The sequence below is a fragment of the Aulonocara stuartgranti genome (assembly GCF_965226115.1).
Source record: "Aulonocara stuartgranti genome assembly, chromosome: 4".
NCBI classification, from domain to species: Eukaryota; Metazoa; Chordata; class Actinopteri; order Cichliformes; family Cichlidae; genus Aulonocara; species Aulonocara stuartgranti.
This window is the reverse complement of record NC_138942.1, coordinates 19,289,441-19,307,945: the sequence shown is the minus strand read 5'-3', so window position 1 is coordinate 19,307,945 and position 18,505 is coordinate 19,289,441. Positions and strand designations below refer to the sequence as shown.

The window sequence follows — 18,505 nt, the reverse complement described above, 5'->3', positions numbered from 1 at the left end:
TTATTTGACACAATAACGTTTGTTCATCTAGATCTTCTCATCGGTGACTATCTGGAGTTTCATCACCCTGGACTATCTGGAGACGATAACATAGCAAGCGTAGCCATCGTCTTCATCCTTCTCTTCCTCATCACTCTGCTGTTAATCTTTGGAACAACTGTTATCAAGGTAATCAGAAATTAATGTGCTGGCATTGTCTGCAGATTTAACTCAGCATTGAGCAATATGACAGATTACATTCATCAAGCACGTAGCCATGACAGAAAAAAACTAAAACTCATTTAGCATTCTGCATTTTAACCATGAGTCAGAATAACTCAATTATTGTAAAAACAACAAAAAAAATGCAGATTACAGAAAAAATTGTATCTATGCACATTAGAAGCATTTAGGATTATGTCAGTTTAATAAACCAATGTAATATTTAGTTAATACAATTAAAAAAGGAAGAAAAAGGTTCACGTTATCCCAGTGAGGGATTACCTACTTCACAATTCAGCTGTTGTTGTGAATTTAATTATCTTTATACAGTTATTGCTAATATCATATAAACAATATATATCAGCTAAAATTCACTTAGAGTGCTGAAATTGTATAAAAACATAATTTAATAGTTGAATGTTCAAGGGCCAACTGATATCATACTGATATCGCCCTACTCAAAGATCTAGCTCTATGGACAAAGACAAGGGTTTTAAGTCAGAAGCAGCAAGTGTAATTTCTATTACACTGCATATTGGAAGACCATAAATACAAAATCGTGTCAGATCAAAATGAAGCTCTTTCAAAATCAGTGTGGCATGTGTGGTTGATTACAATATTTAAGATATGGTGACAAAAGTGATTATCAAACTCATTAAATTGTGTGATATTGTGTGGAATAATCTATGCCAATGGCAAAACATATAAAATATGCTCATATTGCTGATTTAAACCAATTTATATGTGTAAGTTAAAAGATAATTACACTACATAATGTTACTATTTGAATTCATTTTTCTTTATATCCCAGTGTAGCATGTATATCCCAGTGCTTTATGTCCAGATGGCAAGTTTCTGAATGCCTTAATCAATTGAATGTGTATTATTGAAAGTAAATTAATTTAGAAATTGACTTAATACTGTGTAACAATCTCTTATAAGCAGCTTTGTCAACTGTTAGTTTGACCTCCTAAGTGATTTTCAGCTGATATTAAAGTAGTGTTCCTTCTAAGTTTATTCAGCAACTATATTTAACCAACTACAAAATAAACGCACAGCATTATAAGTTTCCTGTGTATTGATACATTTTTTGATATATGTGTAGCAATGTAACTTCATGCATAAACACTATTTATAATGAAGTAGTGGTGAGCAGTATGAAATAAATCCTTTTGCTCCAAGTTCACTATTTTTTTATTCTTTTAACAGGTCAAATAAAACAAATGGACTGTGAAAGGACCTTTGAGTGTGGTGAAAAAAATATTTCTCAAACATTTTTTTTCATATAATCTCATACTATCATGTAAGTAATCACAACTGCCTTTTTTAAACTGCAAAAGCTTTATCTGTCTTTAAAAATAAATGTTTTAATTAAGATTAAATTTTGTCTTTCTCTTGCTTTATTTTGAAATTGTTTACATTATTTGAAGGTTGATCTGTAAAAGTTTAATGCATTTTAAAGATTATTTATATGTATTTAATATTTTGTCCTTTTTTAAACTCTAATATACAGTTCTGTTCATCACATCCACAGCATCTGGAATCAGCAGCCCATGCTATACCAAATATGCAAAGTGGTAGATTTTACAGTCGGTTGCGTTTTACTCTATTATTAGAGGATTTGAGAACTAAAACCTTTGGCAAAGTCATGAGATGTGAAATAAAATACATGTGGTGCACATGCAAACTGACATGAGAAATGTAAATGTGCAAATTGTTTCTCTTACTGGCATAACCACACCTCACACCTGCTGTTTGTGATGCTCCGTTGCTCTTTGCATTCTCTCACTTCTGTATTTTGGTACTTTTTTGAGACCTGGGTGTTACTCAATGCTTCCGCTTGCTGCTTGCCCTGACCACTCTGCCCTATCATGCATAACAACTGTGCAACAGACTTCCTGCCCTATCTTCACCTGACACAGTAACACCAAACAATGTCAAATTATAACTCTGCCATCTAGCCTAAAGACAAACACACTACACTTAAAACTGAAACAGTTCCTCATTTACCAAAATCTGAAGGTATGTATAACTGAGATGACATTAACTTTTTTTCTTGCTGCGTTAACACATAGAATTTATAATTATGCATGTAAAGTCAAACTAATATTTGCTCTTTCTCAGTGCCTCGGATTGTCTCAGCAAACATCACATTGTACTCAGTCTGGGATGGGGAAGTTGGAATCTCAACAGTAAGGCTCATCTGCACATTGAGTGGCTCCTTTCTAGACAAACTGACTTTGGAGTGGTTCCTGGATGAAAAACGGGATCAAAGCAATAAGGCAAGCACAAGGAAGCTACAAAGTGCAGGGGGAGAACAGAAAACCTTCAGCCTGAGCAGTGAGTTTAGGCCAAATATGACATCGTGGGCAGAAGGCTCAACTTTTGCCTGCAAGACTAAGCCCAATGGTGATCAATATAACAGAACAATAAACATTTGTCACAGTAAGTATGTAGAGTTACTGACTCAAATAACACATTTATCATGCGCAAATTCTTAATATGTGAAACTAATTAAGATCAGTCTTTAGTTAAAAGTTTGTTTTATTAGCTTGCCATATTAATAAGCAATTTTTCTTATAATCCACAGAAATTCACCTTTATTGTAACAACGTCAGACTCTAATGTTTGTTTGGTTTTTTTGACTTTCCTATTAACAGCTCTTCCAAGCTCCTCTCCCTTCATTCAAGTGGAGATTCCCAGCTTCAAGACTGTAATTACCTCAAATACTGACATGCAAGCAACGTGTTTGGTCCACACTTATTTTGATGCCACAATCACCTGGCTGATTGATGGCAAAGCCGTGACTAAAACAGCGACCCGAGAGAAAAACGCAACTCATATAATCAGCAATCTTTCAGTTTCCTCGACTCAATGGGAGAACGTGAAGAATGTAACATGCAAAGCAGAGCATAAGTGCTTCACATCTGCTGAGAAGACCATAAATATTGCAGGTAAGATGATACAACAATAGGAAAATCAGACATGTTATGACCAAAGAGCAATTAAAATAATGTTTTTGCATGATCATCCAGGTTGTCCAGTTAATACTCCTTTGGTGGAGATCAGGCGATCTCTCACAGATCTGCCGAAGAGAGACAGTGCAGTGTTCGAGTGTGACATCAAACAACTGTCCTCATGTAACCTCTTCATCGCCTTAGAAGTCAATCGTGGTGAAATTCTTGAAAAAAAACCTTATAATTTTGCTGAAGGCTCAGTAGCCAAACTTTCAATCAGTAGTCAATTCATTGTCCCTCAGAAGTACTGGATGAAAGACCAAACCTTTACCTGCAAAGTGATTCAAGGCTCTTCTAAAACCTTTCACTCAAACTCCATCAGCAATATTTTTGGTGAGGAGATTTCCCTTTTTTTCCCTTTGTAGAAGCTGATTTATCTTTGTTGTTTTATAGTTACATGGTTTCTATTAAATAGACTAATAGATGCATTGATTTATGCCCCTTTAGTGGACCCATCCATGGAGCTTCTTCTGGTTCCCAGTAAAGGTTCAGAATCACAGACTCTTTCATGCTCTGGATGGAGCTTCAACCCTCACATTAAATGGTTGTCTGAGTCTCAGGAAAGGTCTCCAACTTCCACTAATATCAGCATGAGTGTAGATGGACGTGTTAGAGTAACGAGTCAACTTGTAATTGATCAATCTGAGTGGAAAAAAGGGAATAATTTCACCTGTGAAGTGTCTGACAGGTCTCTGAACACACGTATCACAAAAACAATCAGTCTCTGTTCAGGTACAGTGAAAATTCTCTTATTGTGATAATCATTAAGAATACAATAAAACTATTTTTAAATTAGAAATTTGGATATGAGACATTTTATAACTGCTCCATGGTTGTTGCATATTATTTTTATTTATTTATGTATTCATTTTTTAAAATTAATTTTATTTTTTATAGAAACTCCATCATCATCACAGCTAGTTGGGGTTTATGTCCAGGGACCACTGCCACAGCTGACTGAGAGCAAAGAACATGTGACTATTACCTGTCTTCTGGTCGGCCCTAATCTTAGTGATTTCTCCATCACCTGGAGAGTAGGTGGCAGCAAAATTCCCGAGAGTTATGGTGTCCTAACTAATCCCCCAGTGAGTCATAACAATGGAACAGAGACTCGACAGAGCTTCCTTAATGTGCCAGCAGTGGATTGGGATGCACATACAAAGATTTCTTGTGAAGGAAAACATCCATGTTCCAATCATGGGAATGAAGACCATATAAGCAAAAGCAGAGGTAATATTAGAAATGTAACAAATCTTTCTAAACTTCATGTTCCTCTGGTTGTGACTGTATTTTTATGGTTCTCTTCCTTTTGTGTTTTTCAAGACTTCCTTGAGCCAACAGTGAAGATAATACAACCAACTGCCTCTGAACTTTCTAAGTCTGACATCCTAACGCTTGTTTGCCTAGTGTCTGAATATTTCCCTGCTAACATCATAGTGCACTGGGAAGAAGATGGCCGGACTCTCGCATCCTCACATTACGTAAACAGTCCTCCATGGAAATACTCAGGGAGCAGCTCTTACTCTATGAGCAGCAGACTAAACATATCCAAAACTGAAGCCACAAGGTCTACGTATTCTTGTGTTGTCAAACAGGAGTCATCTAAAGCGCCTGTTAAAGACAATATAACTGATGTGTTTGGTGAGCTGCCATTTAGCATTTAATATTTACCTATTATTTCCATTATAATCATTTTAACAGACTGATTAAAATTGATTGACTGATTGCTAAAAATGTTGTGGATATCTTTCCAGCCTCAGTGATCTACAGCCAGCCATCAGTCTACTTGTTTCAGGGCTCTAATGAACTTGTGTGCCTGGTCTTTGGCTTCAGCCCTGTATCCATTAACATCACTTGGTTTCAAAATGGAGGCACAGAACCGCTGAACTACAACACTAGTGAGCCCCACAGAGGCCCAGATGGAAAGTTCAGTGTCAAGAGCCACCTTTACCTGTCCCAAGAAATATTCTTACCTGGGGTGGTCTTCACCTGCCGGGTGATCCATGCCAACACCACCCTGTCCCGGAATATATCGAAACCAGGTACTGCATCATTCACTGATTGATTTTTTTTCTTGCACATATAAGGTCCTATTAAGTAATGTGAAGGACATGTAAAGTCCATTATTTTTCCAATCTCTTTTCAGCTTCTTTGTTAGTATAATAATGTCAAGTAAGTGATAAATAACCAAATGTATACATTATTCACAGATACGATGAAATATTGTAATTTATTTGACAACATTGTGCATGCTGATGTGAATGAAGACACAGCTGAGGAAAGCTGGAATGTGGCTTTCACCCTCACTGGTTTTTTCATCATCGCCACCATATATGGTATCATAGTTACATTATTTAAGGTAAGCACTTGTCATTTGATTGTTTAAAAGTAAGATTCACGTCTAGCTTCTCATTTGAACCATGAAGATTATTATAATTATTGTTATTATTATCTGTACAAGGGAGACAGGGAGCATAAAAATATGTACATGCACTGTCATTACAGTATGATGCTGTGATGATTTATATTGTGACACACCATTCTAATCTGACATTCCAGTCTGTATTATGTCTATGTAGGCTTTCAGTCATCCATGTCATGATAGTCTAAGGAGATTGGAAAGAAAGCAACTTGACTTTTTTTAAGTTATATGAAGAGGTTTCGCCTGTCATCCAAGACGTTTTTTCAGTTCTAAAACCAAACGATGGAGAGTCCCCGGTATTTAAACCTTGGCACAGGTTGTCCTTTACCAGCATTGCAAGAGTTAGCTTTAAATCAACACCTAAAGGATAAAGATCACTCTTGGCAGTGTTGGGATCACACCAAGTGCCTAAACCCCCACTCACATCTTCCCTCAGGTGACCTCAAAAGGTCATATGACTGGGTGAGGTCTCACAGTGGTTTATCAAAAAGCTATGGTGATAATTACTTTTTTCATTCATTGGATCAAATGATGAGGCACATGGCTAATATCGGTCAATGACCCCCTTAAGAGACAACACTCACTAGTGTTTAAGGACCTGGAACTCCCCACCATCTAGTTTAAGAACTCAAGAAGTCATTTGAAGGAGAGGTGAAACATCTTCACAAAACCTAAAGGAGTCCAGTTACTTTCTTTCTCAGCTTCTAAGTCTGTATTATGACATTCCATTGGGTGCTTAGTTGAACTTTCAAATATGACAAATATATAAATGTATATTATAATAATAATAAAATGTTGTTGTTTCTATTACACTTTAATACACTTTTTATTTCAAGAGAAAACAATACAAAGTTGTCACTGAAGGATTACATTTTCTCTCTCATTTTTTCTTTCAGACTAAACCATGATGTTCACAGGACGGTTCATGTATTATGACTGAAATGTCTAAGTTCTGGGGGTTTGAACAGCACCTGTCCTGACTAGTTTGAACATGTAATGCTTTGTTTTTCCATTGTTATTGATGACATTGTTTATGCTTTACAATTTTTGGCATTTGTGTTTTAGTTTTGTGCTAGATGCGACATGTATGTAAGACAAGTGAGAAATGCATTAAAAATCAATAAAGAAAACAAATAACTAATTTTCTTCAGTTCTTCTTGAATTAAGAAAAATGCTAACTTGCCTTACAGAATACAAGTAATGACACATACTAATATAAAACTGTTTATCTTTGGAAAATTGTGTTGTGCACCATCATGTTGTATTACTTGGATTTTCCACAAGAGTGAGACAAAGCTCCATGTGTAGTAGCAGCAATGTGGGTGCAGCCTCTATGTGAAAACCTGTGCTGATCATAATTTAAAGATGCTGACAGATGCAGTGGGAAGGCAGTGGTGTTATGAAGAGGTGCATTCATTTGAAAGCACAAAGAATGTTTATGTAACTCTTCCTCTTTCCAGACATACACAGAGTCAGTGTAAATCTGTGAACTCTGTCTTTAAGTGAAAGCCTAGATTGTGTTTCCATGTGCATTTGTGTACCTTGTGGGTTTGGAGGAATTCACATTTGGGAGGGATGACACAAAACAAATTAAGGCTTACTATTGGCTGCCTCTGAAATGATCTGGCAGTGTGTTGTCCCAATTGGCTGAAGACCCTGTGGCAGCCAGCCCTAATCTTTGAAGCTGTTGCTAATGAACAACATGCTGCTGCCAGTCTAAGTGGCAAGGGCCCAGCAGCAAGGAAGCAGGGCACCATGCCCAGCAGAATGCCTGACAGTGTCTCCATGTCTGACATCCCCACCAAACACCCTCCCCCCAGGTGCTTACCTGAACCCTTCCCTGTTTCCTTACATACCAATGATGAATTTAAACCAAACATCCTACATGAGCTAATAATCCACCAGTACAATGTATACATGTATATATTAAATTGGATTGTATATGGATTCTTAAAGCACCAATTTGCAGACGCTGTGAGGGAATGTACCTCCAATATTACCCAAACCACTTCCCTTTATCCTGAAGTCTTTGTGTCTCAGTATTTTATCTGCCCTTGTTATTGATGCTACAGCTTTGTCTTTATTCAAGAAATCCCACTGAGTGTTTTCTCTTATGAAAACAAATGATGAACTACAGTAAATAAAGTAATTTCATACCTCAAAACATCACAGTGACAAAAATTATGAATCCAGAGGCAAACACAATCCAACCATGAAAACTGCATCATGCCAGGGACCTTTCTCCCATTAAAACATGACTGGATCATTTACTGGAGGAAGCAGAAATGAGGGTCTAACAACAGTGTACCACTGCACTCTAGTGGATGTAGTAATTATGACATGGGAAAAAATAAAGCTTACTGCAAAATAAGACGTCACAATGAGTCCCATTGTCTGCACAGAAAAGTGGTTAGTACGGATGATTGGGGTTTAGAAACACAATAAATAAATAAATGAAATAATATCATATCACAGGACAGTTTCCACTTCAAACTGATATTCAACATGGCTTTGCCTCATAATCAAGTCTGCTTCTGATTTTTGCATTTCAGTTTTTTAAGGTCATGTAGGAACAAATTACTAATTGCTGAGAGTTTCCAGGTATCTGTTTAAGTCACAGTTATTATCAAATCGTAGTAACATGTGTGAAGGTCCCAGTGTCCAAAAGGGAGAAAATACCTTTTTAGTCTAAAAAAAGAATTTAAAAAATGCCTTCCTAAAAGCTAGCACTATTAAACACTGGTCATAGAAAACAGAAACAACAACAGGTTTATCTTGACCACTGTAGTCACGCTGACAAAGAGTCAAAGTTCCAGGTCACGTATGTCTTTAACTTTAACTTGCAAGGATTTCATGAATTTCTTGAATGAGTGTTCATCCAAATATGAAGAACAAAAACAGATTTTTAGTTTTAGTCTCCTTTTCTATTTAATAGTTATTTGTTATATTATGAGTTAGCTAACATAAACTAATGTAAGTCTATAACCAGCAACCGACCAACACAGTGATGTAATGTTCTACACTGACACAAGATGGCGCTATATATGTTCTAAAAACTTTTAACACTTATCTCTTAACTTGAGCTTCACAGACAGTGTTAAATCTATGTCCGTTTTTTGACAGCAGGGCTCCCTGGTGTGAATTAATTAGCTTTTATAGTTGTAGTGTTTCATGTTTTCTTTAATGACTTCTGAAGTTTAGACTATTTCTCTCGTATTAATCATTCTGAGTTAACTTCAATCATTTCTACCTCGAAACCATGATTATGCCATTTAGACTCCATTCCTACAAGACTGCTCAAATAAATTGATGATTAATAATGTTTAAATTCTAAATGGGAATAATCTGTCTGTATTACAGTTTTTGCCCGTTGCTTGAACACATTTGGCAAAACGTCGCTCATTGTGCCAAAACTCTAAACACAAGTAAACACGACACAACACTGGGAAATATACCATACACATCTGTGCCAAAATGAAACTCCACTCCCAAAACCTAAACTCTGCTGTCAAAACCTAACATTCCTCTGTCAAAATGTAACTCTGTTGACAAAATGACACATACTTGCATCATATGCAAACACTTACAGATCAGGGGGAACACACTAGTCTTCTTTACATAAAACACTGCAGTCCTTGATTTCCATTGTGTATTCAGAAGGCACATTTACAGGAGACACATTTCCAAACAACCAAAAACGCAAATAGACCTACTCAATAGTGTACATTGCAGTACCATGAATTCAGATAAAGCAAAAAAAAACAAGAACAACACAATAATACTGCAATAGAAAAAACACTATACTGTAAACACAAAAAACCATGACAATTGTGCATAAGTGGGCTCATGGATCCCGCCGTCTGTTGGGGTCTGGCCACAGGACCTCATCAACATCGCAAGCAGTGTCCTCTCCCGCTGGGCACCGGGGAAAATATCCTCTTGCATGTCGAAACCATCCATGGATTGCTGTCACCTGAATGTCGCCGCAGGCCTGTTCCATTGCCTGCAGAAGAGGCATGCGGGCATGTGGTTGGCGGTCATATACACGTCATCTCCAAGCCTAAAAAAATCCTCAATAGGGTTTAAAAATGGTGAGTAAGGGGGCAAGTATACCACTTCAAATTGATTGTGGTTGGAGAACCAGGCCTGGACCAGAGCAGCCCGATGGAAACTGACATGATCCCATATCACCACAAACCTGGGCTGATCTGGTCTGTTCTGTACAACTATATCATGGAGAGCATCTAGAAATGTGAGTATGTGTTGGCTATTGTATGGACCTAGTATTGCATGATGGTGCAGAAGCCCTCGAAGGCATATGGCGGCACATAATGTGATGTTTCCCCCGCGCTGCCCTGGGACGTGCACAATTGCCCTTTGGCCAATTACATTCCGACCCCGTCGTCTTGTTTTGCTCAGGTCGAATCCAGCTTCATCAATGAAAATGTATTCATGAGGCTGTGCAGCTCCATCCATGGCCGAGATTCTCTGAAAAAAAGGGGAACATGTCACTGTACTACAGTGCTACACATACGGCACCCTCACCCCATCACACAGGTACCTGTGTAGCTCTCAGAATAGATCCATGTGGTACTGATATGGTACATATTCAGCTGCTACTGGACTTCACCAATACTCTATTGTAAATGTAAGGGACAGTTACACGTACCCGTACATATTCAGCTCGAAGTCCTTTGACCCTGTCACTGTTCCTCTCGAATGGGACTCTGTAGAGCTGCTTCATGGTGATGCTGTGTTTACCCAAGATGCGTCTGATGGTGGTGATGCTCACATGGTTTATGTTGCTGAACACTCGCCTGTCTGCAAGTATTTTCCGTCGTAGCTGGTGGAGACGGATGGCATTGTCTGCCCTCACTAGGTCCACAACGGCAAGTTCCTGCTGTTGTGTGAACAGGCGTTGCCGTCCTCCCCCAGAAGGTCTTCGGGTCATTCTGGAGAAATACAACCACATATTGTCATCGGTTTGCTTATTTTTCTTACAGTACTTTACTGTATGTACTGTGTCATCCACTGTACAACACTGTACTTCAATATAAGGAATCAGCCACTTTGGCTGCAAAAGGAGCATTAGCACCCCGTACACTTGATATGGTAATGTGATATACTGTAGAACAGTGCTATGAAACCATCTGAGTAGAGCAGAAGGTATGGAGGTGAAGACAGACCTGTTTTCTAGTCGGAATGTTCGTATTACAGATGCCACTGTGAAGCGGCTTAGATGTGGGTGGACTCTCTGCCCAGCTTCCCTCATAGTCAGGCCATGGTTGATGACATGGTCCACCAAAGTTGCTCTTATTTCATCAGAAATATGGGTCCGTTCATGGCCTCTTCGGCCTTCTCCTCCTCTTCCTCCTCCTCCTCTACCTCTTCCTCTTCCTCTTGCTCTCCCTCCATCCATGCTTGCAAAGTTCTTGAAATGGCTACGCTGAGGGCTTTTTGTAGTTGGCTAATTGGTGTTCGGTTTTGCAAGTAAGTGCCTTCAGGTGTGTATTTGAGTGGTTGCAATTATCCGATGTGTTTTGTATTTTGGATACATGTGTTTTCCGAATGGCACCCTGAGATTTCATTTTGTGAGCGAAGTGTCTTATGTATGAAATAGAGTGTAGCATGCAGGACCATGTGTGTTGCATAAAGGGGTAGGTGTGTTGCATAAAGGAGTAGGAGTGTTGCATAATTGGTACTGGGGTGCAAAGCAGCGCTTTTGTTTAAGGTATGGGTACATGTGTTTGAGGTATGGTAACAAAAGCTTCACGTTGTGTTACTTTAGTCTGAGCATGGGTTTATAGTGTTCAAGCAACGGGCAAAAACTGTAAAAGAGTAGATACCACAGGCTTTTAAAGTTGTGGTAACTAAACCATTACTTAAAAAGCTCTTACTTGATTCAACTGTCTAATCTAATTACAGGCCAATCTCCAACCTTCCTTTTATGTAAAAAGAAGAAGAAGAAAATCTTGAAAGAGTAGTTGTAAAACAGAAAACGAATCATCTCCAGATGAGGACTTATTTGAAAAGTTTAAGTCAGGATTCAGAATTCATTACAATACAGAAACAGCAAATTATGAATGATCTTCTTATGTGCTCTGACTGTGGACTCATCTTTATGCTTGTCCTGCTAGACTTTTGTGCAGCAGTCCATAACACTGACCACAATATTTTACTCCAGAAATTAGAACACAATGTAGGTATTAAAGGCACTCTGCTGCTGTGATTTGAATCATACCTATCTGATAGATTCCAGTTTTAGCATGATAATGAGGAGTCTTTCTCAGACACAAAAGTTTTTCATGGATTTCCTCCAGGTCTGTGCCATGATTCAATAATTTTTCACATCATGCACACATTATTATGCTTTCCTAAACTTTATTAAGTTAATATTATTAGAAAAGAGTGCACACATTTTTATTGTTATGCAGATGATACCCAGCTCTATTCATCTATGAAGTAAGATGACACAGGTGAAAAAATCTCTTGAAGACCTGCTGACATAAAAATCTTAGAAACATCATGTCTAATCAGATACTTACCTTAGATGGCATTACCTTTGAGAATGAAAGGAGACAGCAGTTGCTGTTTCATCAGGTAAGAATACAATTTCATTTCCGAGATCACTACTTAAGTTGGATTAAATGTATTGTGTTTTTGTAAGAATGTTCCCTCAATTCTGTGAAAGGACATTCAACAACTTTACACTATTGTTTACATGCAATGACTTTTGTTCATGTTCTGCATTTAAAATAATGTTCTGATGTATGTGTCCACTAACAGAAGAGTAAACTTATATTGGAGGAGGCTGATGGGCAAACTGCCTCTAAAAAATGTTGCAGGGAAGGATTCGGGCACTTGAAATGTCTTTTCTATTGTTTTCTCTTTAATCAGTTCTAAGTGAAAATGTCTGATATATTGTATTTCTATTATGGTATCTTAATGGCTGTTGCCTTGTGTACATAATAAACTAATACTCCTGTGAGCTATAGGGTATATATGCTGTACACCCTTCCTACTGGATTTTGTTGCATCTGCGTCTCCATGTTAATTTGTGTGTTTCCCCTACAGCTCCACACCGTCCAGGCAGCAAAAAAACATGCATGTGCTCATTGCGAGCTTGTAACAAGAACACTCTGCTGTCAAGGGTGAGCATTGGTTAATGGTTGTCATGTGACTAATGCAAGCCAGATCCTTTTATTTGGGAAAATTATAAATAATAGTTAAAAGTTATTGCTGGAGGGCACAGACTCGACCCGCAGACCAAAAAAGAAAATTTAAAAAAAATTAAAACGAAAAAGAAAAAGAAAAACGCCAGATTGCTGTGGTGATGAAAAGCATTAATAATCCTTTAGCTGAACTTTTATTTTCTAGAAATAACATTTCAACCTTGAATAGAAAAAATGCCAGGAGAAAACCAAATATTAAACAAAATATTATCTGGTTTGGTTTTAAAATGATTATTTTTATGTATATCTTTGACATATATTTTGGCTTGCTGAAAGCTAACTACCTAGCTAACTTTGTTCTCACTTTGAATCCGTGATCCAGTGAGCACATCAGGACACCAATCTGAGACAGAATTAGACATGAAGGTGCATCATGAGTCTATCATGAGTCCTTGTTGCCTAAGAAGGTGGCAACAAGGTCAACACAAGGCTCAAGGAAAACTGAAGACAGTCTGTCAGTGAATTGAAGTGAACTTTCACTGTATAATTGGGCATATTTAGAATTTGGAGCTAGTTATTTTTTTACATTGGATATGTTGAAATATTACACTACAGGGAGTGCAGAATTATTAGGCAAATGAGTATTTTGTCCACATCATCCTCTTCATGCATGTTGTCTTACTCCAAGCTGTATAGGCTCGAAAGCCTATTACCAATTAAGCATATTAGGTGATGTGCATCTCTGTAATGAGAAGGGGTGTGGTCTAATGACATCAACACCCTATATCAGGTGTGCATAATTATTAGGCAACATCCTTTCCTTTGGCAAAATGGGTTAAAAGAAGGACTTGACAGGCTCAGAAAAGTCAAAAATAGTGAGATATCTTGGAGAGGGATGCAGCAGTCTCAAAATTGCAAAGCTTCTGAAGCGTGATCATCGAACAATCAAGCGTTTCATTCAAAATAGTCAACAGGGTCGCAAGAAGCGTGTGGAAAAACCAAGGCGCAAAATAACTGCCCATGAACTGAGAAAAGTCAAGCGTGCAGCTGCCAAGATGCCACTTGCCACCAGTTTGGCCATATTTCAGAGCTGCAACATCACTGGAGTGCCCAAAAGCATAAGGTGTGCAATACTCAGAGACATGGCCAAGGTAAGAAAGGCTGAAAGACGACCACCACTGAACAAGACACACAAGCTGAAACGTCAAGACTGGGCCAAGAAATATCTCAAGACTGGTTTTTCTAAGGTTTTATGGACTGATGAAATGAGAGTGAGTCTTGATGGGCCAGATGGATGGGCCCGTGGCTGGATTGGTAAAGGGCAGAGAGCTCCAGTCCGACTCAGACGCCAGCAAGGTGGAGGTGGAGTACTGGTTTGGGCTGGTATCATCAAAGATGAGCTTGTGGGGCCTTTTTGGGTTGAGGATGGAGTCAAGCCCAACTCCCAGTCCTACTGCCAGTTTCTGGAAGACACCTTCTTCAAGCAGTGGTACAGGAAGAAGTCTGCATCCTTCAAGAAAAACATGATTTTCATGCAGGACAATGCTCCATCACACGCGTCCAAGTACTCCACAGCGTGGCTGGCAAGAAAGGGTATAAAAGAAGAAAAACTAATGACATGGCCTCCTTGTTCACCTGATCTGAACCCCATTGAGAACCTGTGGTCCATCATCAAATGTGAGATTTACAAGGAGGGAAAACAGTACACCTCTCTGAACAGTGTCTGGGAGGCTGTGGTTGCTGCTGCACGCAATGTTGATGGTGAACAGATCAAAACACTGACAGAATCCATGGATGGCAGGCTTTTGAGTGTCCTTGCAAAGAAAGGTGGCTATATTGGTCACTGATTTGTTTTTGTTTTGTTTTCGAATGTCAGAAATGTATATTTGTGAATGTGGAGATGTTATATTGGTGTCACTGGTAAAAATAAATAATTGAAATGGGTATATATTTGTTTTTTGTTAAGTTGCCTAATAATTAAGCACAGTAATAGTCACCTGCACACACAGATATCCCCCTAAAATAGCTAAAACTACAAACAAACTAAAAACTACTTCCAAAAACATTCGGCTTTGATATTAATGAGTTTTTTGGGTTCATTGAGAACATGGTTGTTGTTCAATAATAAAATTATTCCTCAAAAATACAACTTGCCTAATAATTCTGCACTCCCTGTATGACAACGCTTTTGACCCCTGGGGGAAAGGCACAATGGTTACGGTTAGATCAGGGAAAGTGAGTCAGTTTTTTTCCCTTAATGTTAAGATTTAAATTTAAAGGCTGTGTTGTTGTTTTTAACAATTCAAAATCTCAATTTGCAGTAGTATTCCACATAATTTTCTTATCATAAAATAATATGGAAAAACACAGAAATGTGCAAACAGGTTTTTGGTTTGAGCTGTAAATAATTATTTAGATTGTGGCCATTCGTTTGATTACTGGGGAAAGGGCACAATGGTCACTATCAGTTCAGGTATGAATTCTAACATTCTTATAACTAACTTTTTTTTCCTGCTTAATTATATGAAATCTGATAAAGAGAAAAGTTACAGTTACATCAGGTAAGGTGATCTAATTCTTTCATTTTAATTTATGATTCTAATTTAAATTGTGATTTTTTTTTTTAAAGAAATGTTGTGGTTGTGAGAAAGTTCAATACCATCATTTGTGGACTACTGAGGGATAAATGGCTTATAATTTACAGACTTCGTTTAAATGGTGGTGAAAATCAGGTTTTGTTCAGTCTTTTGAATCTCTTTATATTAACTGGAGAATATATCAGATTGTAGAATTTATTAGATGGGGCGTAAGGTTTTTGTATACAGTTGTCAGTAAGTTGTTAGACTGTGACTACGCTTATGACTCCTGGGGAAAGGGCACGACAGTCACTGTCACATCAGGTATGAATTGTTATCTTTCTTGCTAAAGAGAGAAATTCCTGATCCCCCGGTACGATACAATGTATTCATTTTCATTTGTTTACAACTATAATGATAAATTTGATAAATTAAGTACTTATTTCAACAATTGTTGTAGTTTGTTACAGAATATGTTAAAAAAAGAATTTCAGACCAATTTTGTGAGAAGTAAGAAAAGTATCTGTAAGGAAGAGGACTCCCTTACTGCATTTATTTATATTATATGTATAGCACTTTGGAGCACACTGTTCACTTTATTAAAAGCACCTTATCAAGCACTTTATGAGCATTGCACTTTAAGCATGGATTTGCACACAAGCAGTTTAAATATTTATTGTCTATTTATTGGGAATTTTAAAATCAGTTGGTAGCCTTATTTCAGATCCTGCACAGCTGCTCCTCGTCAAGGAATGTGGTGGTTGTCTGTCAGGAGAGAAGAATGGTGATTGAGATTGTGATTAAGGTTTACCAATAAGGGAAACTAAGGCAAATGTGTGTGTAAAATCTAGGGATAAAAGTGGTGTAAATAAGTGTTTGTAAGTTAATGATTACTCACCTTTCTTGCCTGTGTCCTCTTCAAGGTGTTTGGGCAAATGTTTCCCCGGGGGTCCAGACACCATTTAAAGGTTCCGGGAGAGACCATGGGTAAAGAGAGTGTGGTGAATCTTTTTGTGCTTGGGTTTCTGGGTTTTTATAATATTGGGTTTGGTGTAACATTAAGTGTGAAATATTTATTAATATGTAAATGTGAAAATGTATTTATGTATTTATTTATTCTTATTGATATATTGTATACTGTGGTGGAAGGTTGGGATTTAAGAATTTACCTGAGAGTGGAATAATGGTTGAGTCTGTGACAGCTGAACATATTTAAGGCTGCCAGTTGTCATTAGAGGGGGATTTTTGTGCTGTAAAGAAGCTCGACAAGTTAATTGTTGTAAGGAGAGCCGTATAGCGAATAAATACTTTGTTCCACTACACTTGCCTTGGTCTGTCTCACTGTGTTTCCAGCCGCTAAGGGCTGCCCTGTTACAAGTGGTGTCAGAAGTGTGTCACTCATGCCACAGTGAGAAGATGATGACAAGAGGTGGAAGAAAGCCAGGCCAAGAGGAGCAGCCTGATGAAGGAGTTGGAGCTTCATCTGAGCTAGAGGCCATGGCAGCAACAACCCCTGAGGACAAATTGGAGGAGTTGACAGGGTTGGTGAAATCTCTTATGCGGTCTCAAGCAGCCAGAGACCAAAAGTGGGAGAAGGATTTGTCACGTCAGGAGCAAAGGTGGAAAGGCATGCAGCATCAATTTCAGCAAATCCAGCTACAAGTTAATGCTGTAACTGATAAACCTGATCCACCAGAGGCGCCAGCGCCCCCTACAATATCTGAAGAACAAGAACTTGGATTCAATGGTGAAGACATTCCAGTGGCCAGTGGGTCCAGGTCTTTAATTGAACCAAAACTTTTTCCTCTGTCACCAGAAGATGACATTGAACATTTTCTGACTACGTTTGAAAGAATGGCAAATGTGTGTCGATGGCCCAGAGATGAGTGGGCTATTCGCCTGGTTCCCCTGTTGACAGGTAAAGCCCGCACAGCCTACATTCTTATGGATTTAACAGACTCTGAGAATTATGATAAGGTGAAAGAGGCAATTCTGGCAAAATATGAGATCACTGCTGACACCTACAGACGCCGCTTCAGATCTTCGAAAGTTGAACCAGGTGAGACGCCACGTGAACTTTATGTAAGATTGAAAGACCTGTTTTCAAGATGGATTAAACCTGAAAAATCAACTGTAGAAGAAATATCTGAGCAGATAATTCTGGAGCAGTTTTTGAGAATGGTTAACCCAGAGCTGGAGATTTGGATACGTGAGCATGACCCGAAGACTGCAAAGGAAGCAGCTAGCCTTGCAGAGGTTTTCACTTCAGCCAGAAAAGGAAGCAAGAGCACCTACTTCAGCCGGGAGACCCACTACGCCCAACCAAGTAAGTCCATTGGGGGTGAACAGGGTTCTGGTCAAGTTCAGGCTAGAAATCTTTCTAGTTCTAGGCAGCTCCCTTCCCATAGACCTCACAATGTGAAGAAATCCTTTAAGTCTTCAGTTCAGGATATTAAATGTTATCACTGTCATAACTTTGGCCATACACAACAATTTTGCCCTGCACTTAAGTCAAAACCATCTCTTTTATGTGCAGTTCCAAGACCAGCCACAGAGCCAGTAGGAAAGAAAGCTTGTACTGTCCCTGTTTTAATTAATGGGCGTAAAGAGGAAGCTTTGCTTGACTCTGGGTGCTTTCAGACTCTTGTACATTCTAGCATAATTTCAGGAGAAAAGCTAAGTGGGGTTGGGGCTACAATAAGTTGTGTGCATGGGGACGAACACAGGTACCCCACTGCTGAGGTTTACCTGACAGTGGGAGGTCAAACCTACTTGTTAGTGGTAGCTGTGGTTCCCAGTTTGCCATATTCAGTGATACTTGGTAATGACATCCCCACTCTTTTTGATCTAATACATCAGTCAGATTATGACCCTCAAGTGAGTGCTGAGAAAGACATTCAAGGCTTAGGTGATGAATCTGGAAGCTCACTTCCTCTAGATATGACAATTGAACCATTTAAACCCTGTCATGTAGTCACAAGAGCACAAAGTGCAAAGGAAAGGATGCAAGAACTACCCTTTTTTGAGGAGTCTCTCGAAACGGAGCCAGGGAAGATTAGGAAGTCTAGGGCTCAGAAAAGAAGAGAAAAGTTCAAAGGCTCAGGGGAAAAAGGTACA

The 18,505-nt window shown here is 38.5% G+C and overlaps 2 protein-coding genes across 15 annotated transcripts in view; one reads left to right on the top strand and one right to left on the bottom strand.

The window, feature by feature from the left end:
- LOC309705082 (uncharacterized protein) overlaps positions 1–6,781 on the top strand; it is a 143,005-nt gene extending 136,224 nt beyond the window's left edge. For all 14 annotated transcript variants that reach the window (XM_082530655.1, XM_082530653.1, XM_082530643.1 and 11 more), the window contains 9 exons: positions 2,326–2,646; positions 2,862–3,155; positions 3,237–3,551; positions 3,666–3,950; positions 4,116–4,448; positions 4,542–4,859; positions 4,973–5,260; positions 5,429–5,577; positions 6,537–6,781. In XM_082530655.1, the coding sequence (XP_082386781.1) occupies positions 2,326–2,646; positions 2,862–3,155; positions 3,237–3,551; positions 3,666–3,950; positions 4,116–4,448; positions 4,542–4,859; positions 4,973–5,260; positions 5,429–5,577; positions 6,537–6,548 (2,315 nt within the window). In that variant the 3' untranslated portion in view covers positions 6,549–6,781. The remainder of the gene's footprint in view (positions 1–2,325; positions 2,647–2,861; positions 3,156–3,236; positions 3,552–3,665; positions 3,951–4,115; positions 4,449–4,541; positions 4,860–4,972; positions 5,261–5,428; positions 5,578–6,536) is intronic.
- Positions 6,782–9,609: 2,828 nt separating this feature from the next.
- Positions 9,610–11,469, bottom strand: LOC309705657 (uncharacterized protein; the record flags this gene model as incomplete). Its single annotated transcript, XM_082531582.1, has 4 exons — positions 10,827–11,469; positions 10,310–10,592; positions 10,038–10,128; positions 9,610–9,866 (listed from the first exon to the last, which is right to left on the bottom strand). The coding sequence occupies exons 1-4, from the start codon at positions 11,057–11,059 to the stop codon at positions 9,610–9,612; spliced, it is 864 nt and encodes a 287-aa protein (XP_082387708.1). The 5' UTR covers positions 11,060–11,469.
- Between the last annotated feature and the right edge of the window lie 7,036 nt (positions 11,470–18,505).